General features: G+C 63.1%; 1 protein-coding gene across 2 annotated transcripts in view; it reads left to right on the top strand.

Moving 5' to 3' along the window:
• The first annotated feature begins 2792 nt into the window (after positions 1 to 2792).
• The window catches only part of BSG (basigin (Ok blood group)), a 6649-nt gene continuing 1074 nt past the window's right edge, over positions 2793 to 8367 (top strand). Inside the window, exons 1-7 of one of the 2 annotated variants that reach the window (XM_012729519.1) lie at positions 2793 to 2903; positions 6723 to 6879; positions 7267 to 7349; positions 7435 to 7571; positions 7637 to 7916; positions 8074 to 8085; positions 8325 to 8349. In XM_012729519.1, the coding sequence (XP_012584973.1) occupies positions 2837 to 2903; positions 6723 to 6879; positions 7267 to 7349; positions 7435 to 7571; positions 7637 to 7916; positions 8074 to 8085; positions 8325 to 8349 (761 nt within the window). In that variant the 5' untranslated portion in view covers positions 2793 to 2836. The remainder of the gene's footprint in view (positions 2904 to 6722; positions 6880 to 7266; positions 7350 to 7434; positions 7572 to 7636; positions 7917 to 8073; positions 8086 to 8324; positions 8350 to 8367) is intronic. The other variant, XM_004689406.2, reaches the window with a different exon arrangement.

Below are 8367 nucleotides of genomic sequence, written 5' to 3'. Positions count from 1 at the left end.
CTGGCCGCACCGGCGAACCCTGATAGAACGCAGGACGCCCAGAGACAGCGCAGTACGTGTGTGTCCCCGATACTGCACGAGAGCGTTAAAGCTTAAAAGATGACTGATTTTCTTTCAAATCTGAAATTAAAACTGGGGGGGGGGGTGCTGTGTTTTTATTTGCTGAATCTGGTGGATGAGAGGTCCCGAGTGGCCTCTCCTGGAAGTGGAGGGGGACAGCAAGGGACCCTCCTGGCGCAGAGAGGCCCCCAACAACAGGATCTTAGAGGCGTCGCAGCAGGTGGACTCCGTAAACAGACACGGCTTCCCGGCGGCCCCAGTCAGCGGGGCAGCAGTTCCGCCCGGGACAGGGGAGCTTTGAAGGCAGCTGCCACCTCCCTTCCTGAGCCCACAGGCGCGGAGTTCTCGCCCTTCCCGTGGCCCCGTGCAGCCCGATGGTCACTCTGGGAAGTGCCCGGGCTCCTGTGAGCTCGAGCCCCCAAGCCCTTCCCTGCAGGTTCAGGCCCTTCCGCAACATCCTTCTAACTTCTTCCAGAGACTTCTGCCCCTGTGAGACTCCTCTGACTGCCCTCCCCCTCCCACGATGCCGCTGCCTTCTTCACTGACACCCCATGTCATCACCTCCAAAAGACGACCCCTCATCAAAGCAGCCTCCTTAGCAATATCACCCCATTTTTAATTGAAGCAATTCACATGCCATATAATTCACTCACTGAAATCACACTTGGGCAGTGTTGTGAATGGAGCATCACCACCACTTTAGAACATCTCATTACCCATCTGCAGGGGCCCCAGGGTCTCCCCGAGTCCCTGGCACCACCAGCCCCACACCTGTCTGTGGAAGTCAGCCCATGGCCTGCTGTGAGTTGTAGTGCTGGGCACCGGAGCGCGTCAGCTTGGCATCGCCGGTGGGGTCCAGAAAGATGCCAGAGGATAGGATGGGATGCCACTGAGATGCCACTCACTGGCTTGGGCCTGCTCCTCAGGGCCCTCACAGTGTCCCCCCTTCAGCGTTGGCACTATCCCTGTGGTGCTGGTCAAGCATGTGGGTACTGGGGTGCAGGGTGCAGCTGCAGAAGCTGCAGACGGCTTTCCCCAGGGTTACAGTGTGTTCAGGGGAAACAGCCGTCAGCCATTGGGCACTGTCTGCGCCGGGGTGGCAAGCGCCTCTCTTCTCAGAAACTGCCAGGCAGCCCAAGCAAATCTAGAGAGGCTGGTCTAACAAACAGTAAGCAGACAGAGGGCACGGGAGAGACACAATGCAAAAATGGGCAAGAGTGGACTATGCTAACAGCACTTTCTCTCCACCTGAACCCCAACTCTATTAAATAGTACAGCAAAATGCTTATGTAAATTGACTGTAATTTGAACCCATTTTTCTATAAACTCATAGGGCAAAATAACCAAGGAGAATTTTTGTAGTCTGCCTTAAAACTTTCCATTAGGTCTTAAGTTGAGCCCTCAGCATTCAGCCTGCAGCGCTCTGCCTTCCTTGGAAGTCTCTGGAAGCGTACCAGCAAAGCAACACGCTCCTTTCTCCTTGACATTGCTCAATTTCAACTCCCACAAGTCATTCCAGGGGCCCTCCCTGGTGGCGCAAACACTATGAGGCTGTTTGCAACCACTGCAGCATGAGTTCCATCCCAGGGCGCAGCAGACCCCTCCTGTCTCCCCGCGGTTCCCCTCAGCAGAGTATTTCAGTGGATCCGCTTGTTCTGCTCCCCACTCTGTCTCTGGGGAGTCCTCTCACCCCCACTCTTCCACACCTTTGGCCCGTACCCCAGTTCTTGTGTGCGTAAATAAATCCTAAAAAACAAAAAGGAGTCACACTGCTTGCCTCTTACAGACGTTTGTAAAAAAGAACTCCTTAAAAGAAATTATTTGCCTCTCTATGGGAATGTTGCATGATCCTGATTGTGTCTGAAGTTAACAGTTTAAAAAATATTTGTTATAAAACATGGAGACACTGGGGGGTGGGGTATCCCAAACTAAATGCAGGACAGCCAGCTGAATTTGCAGTTCAGATAAAGAGCAAATGATTTACTGGCGTTAACAACAACCGAGTATTGCATGGACTGGTTATACCAAGAAATTACTTGTTTTCTGTTGAAATAAAAATTTAACTAGCGCCCAGGAATTTTCATTTGCTAAATCTGGCAGACTCCCCAGGGGACACATTCTCCCTGTGGGGAGATGAACCCCGACGCCTCCCTTAAAGCCTTTTTGTCTTTTGTGTTGTGGCAAAACTCACGTAACATAAATTGAGCTTTTTAAAAACTTATTTATTTATACATACAAGAAGGAAATGGAGTACAGGCCAGAGATGGCGGTGAGAGGAGTCACCAGAGACAGAGTGGGAAGCAGAACAGGCAGCCTGAAACACTGCCGAGGGGAGCAGCGGGGAGACAGGAGAGGTCTGCCGCGCCCTGTGGGTCACCTCCCTGGCCGGGGTTCGAACTCGTGCTGCAGGGGCTTGGGAGAGCTTCCTAGTGCTGCACTTCAACCCGCTGTGCCACCAGGGAGGCCCCACCGAGCACTTTAGGAGCTTTGGAGAGTCGATTTCAACACTTCCTGGCGGCAGCAGAGACGCCCCTCCCACTTCGAGCAGGCCCCGCCCGTCTCTTAGCAACGCCCCGCCCCCGCCGGCGTCACGTGGTGCCGCCGCTCTCTCCCCTCGGCCCGCCTGAGCGGCGCGCGCATGTGTAGAGAGGTCCGCGCGAGTGCGCAGGCGGGGCCGGCGCTCGCTTGCGCGCGCTCCCGCAACGTCGCCGTGCGCGCTCGCCCCCGCCTCGCCCTTCTTATATCGCCGCGGGCAGCGGGCGGCGAGGTCGGAGACATGGCCGCCGTGCTGGTGTTCCTGTTGGGGCTGGCGCTGCTGGGCGCGCGGGGCGGCTCCGGGGCCGGTAAGGGCCGGGGTGGACGGCGGGCGTCGAGTGTGGGGCGCAGGGGCCCGGGAAACACGGCGGGGCGGGGGGGGACGAGGTGGTGTGTAGGCACGAAGGGGGACCTTGGGCGTCCGGGGAGGACATGGTGTGTGTGGATGAAGAGACGGGAGTGGGGGCGCCGCGCGCGAGCTCGTGTGTGGGGGTGAAGGGGGAGTGGAAGGGACGTGGCGGTGCGTGTGGGTGAGGGCGTCCGGGGACTCGCGCCAGGGGCGGTGTCTGGGGGTGAGGGGGGACCCCGATCGCCGGGGCGGCAGTGCCTGCCGCTTGGAGGGACCAGCGACGTCCCGCCGCCGTCCCGCCGCCGTCCCGCGTGTGCGTGAAGCCGACCCTGGGGCCGAGGCGGCTGGTGGGTGAAACTCGGCCCCGCGGGCCGCGGGCTCCCAGCCGGCGCTACTGGAAATGAGGCCCCCTGGGCCAGCCGGTCCGATCATTGAAGGAGGCCCCCCTCCAATACCCCCAACCCGGGAGGGGGTCTGGTCTTCGACAGGCCCCTTTGGACTGGAGCCAAGGGCCCTGGCCACTGTTCCCGCCTGCACTGGGCTAGGACACCCCTGGATTTGGTGGTAGGGACCCCTCTTCCTCCGTTGTCGGGAAGGGGCCCTGAGACCCCAGATTCACAGGGCTCCCCACCATTCTGCCTTGCGTCCCTGCCCCGGCTCTCCTTGTGGAAGGGGCACAGTCCCCAAGCGCACATAGATGGCCTCGTGCTTTGACTTGGGTCTGCTGTCTGGTGGGGTCTGCCCACCACACCAGCCCTTGTGGGAGCCCAGCATACTCCCTCAGTTTTGCTGCCACAGATGTCGGGGCGCAGCATGAAACGGCATGTTCTACCCTCCTTTTACAGAGGTGGAAACTGAGGCCTGGGAGGGGAGGCCCCGGCGGCAGCCGAGGCCTCTTCCAGTTGGGAGCGGGAACTGGGGGAGTGTGGGAAAGGTGGGTGGTGCAGTTCAAGTAGCCTTGGGGGCCCAGAGCCCCCGTGGGAGTGGGCGCCCGGGGGCCTGCTCTGGGGTGGGTGCGCTGCTCAGCGGCATAGCTGTGTTTTCTGTTGCTTGGTTTTGGGTCTTTTTTGCCTGGTGGAAACAATTCTGGGTTAAAGATTTGCAGTCCTCGGCGGGTCGGGGACAAAGTGCAGCCCGAAAGAGCTGGGGTCCCTCTGGGAAGGCGAGAGTGCGTTCCCAGGCAGGAGCCAGGCGGGTGTCCTCTAGGGCCTCCTGTTACTCCTGACCCACTTTGAGGCCTTGGTCTGCTCTCCTCTGCAATCGAGCCGCCCGCTGGGCAGGTCTCTGCAAGGCCCCGATAGGGCCAAGGGCAAGGTGGGTGCAGGAGATACGGTGCCCCGGCTCCCCGTTTCGTCACAGCTGCAGTCGGACGCCTGGCTGCCCGGGCAGGGCCCGCTGCCCAGCCTGCCTGCCTGCGGAGGCTGCGGCGTCTCCGCCTGGCTTTGCCGCTCCCCTGCCGCGGCGCGTCTCCGGGATGGAGCGTCTGGGTCCGTGTCCTTGCTCTGCTTGGGAGAGAGAGAAGTAGCAATGTGTTGGCCTCTGCTGGCCATGCCAGTGCCCAGAAGGTGCGTCGGGGGCTCTCTGAGATGGGCCCTGCACAGTTCCTGGGTGATGCGCTTTCCTAGGGTGGTGAGGCCTCATGCCCTGGGGGCCTGGGCCGGCGGGCACTGGCAGACACAGGCTGGCCAGCTGGGTCCTGTGGGCTGATGACTTGGCCTCTGCGCCTCAGGCAACAGGAGCCAGAGTCGCCTCCTGGTAGGATGGAGGAGAGAGGAAAGGTAGAGTACCACGATGGCAGCTGGTGTCCCGGTGAGCTCCTTTCCAAACGCCCGTGGGTGGGGTGCCACGGCACCGTCCCGGGAGCCCCTGCCTGGCCCTGTGCCCAGGCTGCTGGGCGGGCGTGGGAGGAGGGTGGCTGTTTCGAGATAAAGATGACGATGTAATGGTCAGGGTTTCCACCTTCTGAGCTGTGCTCCAGCGTGAGTCTCCTGGCCACTGGATTTGGTGGGGAGCGGTGCTGTTCAGCCTTTTCTATCATGGCCCCCAAAGGAGGTTTTGGGGGCTTCCTTCTCTGTCGCCCTGTCCCTGAGACATTTGTCCTTCACGAACATCTTCATAGCACCAAGTCTTTGCTGTGACACAGGGAGGGCCACACTGTTGTACGACCTGAGACACATCCCTGCACCTGGAAGAAGTGGCTCATGCCACTTCGTGGTGCCAGATCATAGAAGGGGCCCCAGTGTCTGGAAGCCTGGGAGGAGACCAACCTGGGGCCCAGATGGGGCCCTCACTTGAGTCCCTGACTTCCACGGGGCAGACTGGCTGCTTTGGTCCCTGAGACATCAGTGTCTCCCCGCTTCCTGTCTGTCTTCCCCAGTGCACCCGACTCTGCATGCAGCTACTGGCTGTGCCCTCGTGGGAAGCAGTGGCCCTGGAGGTGGTGGCTGTGGAAGGCAGCCTCACCCCTGCCTGGCCTGGGCCTGTGGGTGCGCCCAGGGGTCCTGGGCGCAGGCGCCGGGCCACAGAGCAGCCGGCCTGAAGGGCCTCGTGCACGCACCTTGTGTGTAAAACACGGCACAGCGGACTGCCTCGTGCTTCCGGCTGGAGCTCTGGAGACACGGTATCCTCACAGACTGAGCCAGCAGGTGGCCAGACGTGACCCGTGAGGGGCCCGCGCTGTCCGAGTCCTGTCTCCAGACGGAGCCGCGGCGGGAGCTTGGGCCTGTGCCGGGCACGGCAGAGCAGGGAGCAGGCAGGGGGCCCAGCCGGTGACTCCGGAACTATGTGCCTTGCCGTGAGTGTCTCAGATGATGACCCGCTGCCCTTTGCGCTTTGAGGATCAACTTTGTTACCGACTTGACCGCCCACTGTCCTGGTGCCGCGTGGCAGGTGGCCCCCCCACCCCCCGTCACGTGTTTTGTCAGCTTGCGGTCAGAACCGCTACTGCCCGGTGCGGGGGCAGGGTCCGGGCTGCGGAATCTGCTGCCAAGCTGCCGGCCTGCTCTGCGTTCCCTTCCCGGCGTGGGGACGTTGAGCTGCAGTAGGTCAAGCACAGTCTTGTTCCGCTGCTCCCCTCACTTTGTGATACAAGCTTTCCTCGAAAACTGATCGGAAAACGATCTCATGGCCCTTTATGGGCTGGCTTTCCTTAGGCCCGAAGTGGGCTCCACCCTGTGGCTGTCCAGGGGCTCTCAAACACTCCCTACATTCCAGTGGGCCTGGGGGTCACGACCCTGGGCCCTGGAGAGAAGCCCCTAGCTCAGCCTGCCGCGCCACCTCCCAGCCTTGAATACGCGCTCATCTGGTTCTGAGTGGCGTTCCCATTTCGGCTGCACTGGTGAGGGGCTTGTTCTAGTGGGAAACGCGGGGAGGGGAGACTCGGGCTCGTGTCCCCGCCCATCCTGCGCCTGCCTGGGGCTGCCTGGTGGGCATGGCCCCGAGCAGTGGGTTCATCGCTGAGAGGCGCTTGAGGCCCGCAGGGCCTGGGTCATCTGTGTGGCTGGACCCTGGCTCCCCACCTTTGCTGACACGCCTGCATCGAGCGCTGGGTCCAGGTGTAGCTCCCGAGGCTCAGGCCCCGCCTCACCGCCGGCCTCCTTCCAGGAGGAGCAGTTGCCACGCTGGCCCTGACGGAGACTCAGGCCTTCTCCTCTAGGAGACGCCTGACTGGGGTGAGGGGGCTCTGGCCCTCCGAGTGGGCAGGTGGCTGGGGCTCAGGTTAGTCCTGCTTCCCCTGCCATGGCCCTTTGGCTGATCACTCGCTCGCTCGGCCACCCAGAGAGCCGGATCTGGACTGCTGTCAGTGACGCCGGTGCCAAAGTCCGTCTCACCTGTGCCATGAACGACAGTGCTGTGGACATCACCGGCCACCGCTGGATGAAGGGGGACAAGTTGCTGAGAGAGGACTTGCTGCCAGACCTGAGGACGGAGTACGAGTGAGTGGGCTGGCCTGCAGCACCCCCTCCCCTGGGCCCCTGCTTGCTCTGAGGTGCCGTGGTCTTTGCTCAGTAAGCAGAAAGGCAGGTTGTCGTGACAAGCCTCTGACCTCCCCGCTGCCCAGACCCTCTGTGTGAGAAGCCGGGAGAGCGTGGCGGCCGGATGCTGGGGGGCTCGGGGAGGCCCAGCCGGGAGACGCCGTCCCCGGGACCCGGCCCCGCTCTGAAGCCCCGTCTGACCGAGGCCGAGCTGACCGTTGTCCAGACCTGGAGGGCTGCGGGCACGGGTCCTTACTGGGGGTGCCCGTGTGGCGGGGGCCAGAGGCACGCTGGCTGCGCCGCAGAAGGGGCTTCTGGTGCAGTGCGGGGCGCCGCTTCTGCCCGCAGGGTGGACCACGCCGAGCGCGCCGGCGAGTACTCCTGCATCTACCTGCCGGAGCACGCGGGCAGGGCCAGCATCCAGGTGCCCGGTGAGTGCGGGGCCCCGGGAGAGGTGTGGCAGTGCCCGCGCGGAGGTGGGGAGCGGCGGGGCTCAGACGGGCCCGGTTCCCGCAGGGCCCCCCAAGGTTAAGGCTGTGAAGTCGTCCGAGAATGCCGACGAGGGGGACCGGGTGGTGCTGGCCTGCAAGTCGGACTCCTTCCCCCCGGTTCTCATCTGGAAGTGGCACCGGACCAACGAGTCGGGAGAGCAGGTGAGGCCGCCAGCGCCCGGCCCCCACGGGTGCGCCACAGCCCGCCCTAACGCCCCGCTCCCCAGGTGATCACCAACTCCTCCCGGGGCGACAAGTACTTCGTGGTCTCCTCTGACCACAAGTCAGAGCTCCACATCCTGGACCTGGACGTGGACGCCGACGCCGGCAAGTACCACTGCAGCGCGAGCAACGCGCAGGGCGACGGCCAGGACGTCATCACCCTGCGGGTGCGCAGGCACCTGGCGGCCCTCTGGCCCTTCCTGGGCATCGTGGCCGAGGTGCTCGTGCTGGTCACCATCATCTTCATCTACGAGAAGCGCCGGAAGCCCGATGAGGTCCTGGACGGTGAGCCGGCCCCCTCCGCGCGCCACCCCTGCCCGGGAGCCGGGCGTGGGAGGGTGCTGAGGGTGGGGAGGGCTGGTCCTCGCCGGCGCCGCTGCCTTGCACACTGGCACACAGCCACGCCTCACCGCCCTTCTCTCTCCCTCACTTGCTGCTGCAGGTGTCCTGCAGGGTAAGTGGCCCCGCGCCGGGCTCCGCCTCGGCTGTGCCTGCGCTCGCTTCGCCGCGCCGCGGGCCGGGGTCCCTGGGGGACACAGGCACGGAGGGTTCCCAGACGCCCGCGGGCGTGACCGTCTCTCGTCTTCGGGGGTCCGTCGGGGGGGCTGCCCACGTTTACAGTTGGGGCGAGAGCAGGAGAGGGGCTGCGGCGTGACCCCCTCTCTTCTCTCCTGCATGTGGCTGCGCCTGCAGACGACGACACGGGTTCCGCGCCTCTGTGAGTCTCGGCGGGCCG

This window comes from Condylura cristata, unplaced genomic scaffold (genome assembly GCF_000260355.1).
Source record: "Condylura cristata isolate star-nosed mole 26May11 unplaced genomic scaffold, ConCri1.0 scaffold00025, whole genome shotgun sequence".
Classification (NCBI taxonomy): Eukaryota; Metazoa; Chordata; class Mammalia; order Eulipotyphla; family Talpidae; genus Condylura; species Condylura cristata.
The sequence above is the reverse complement of the archived record's forward strand: the minus strand, read 5'-3'. Positions and strand labels throughout refer to the sequence as shown.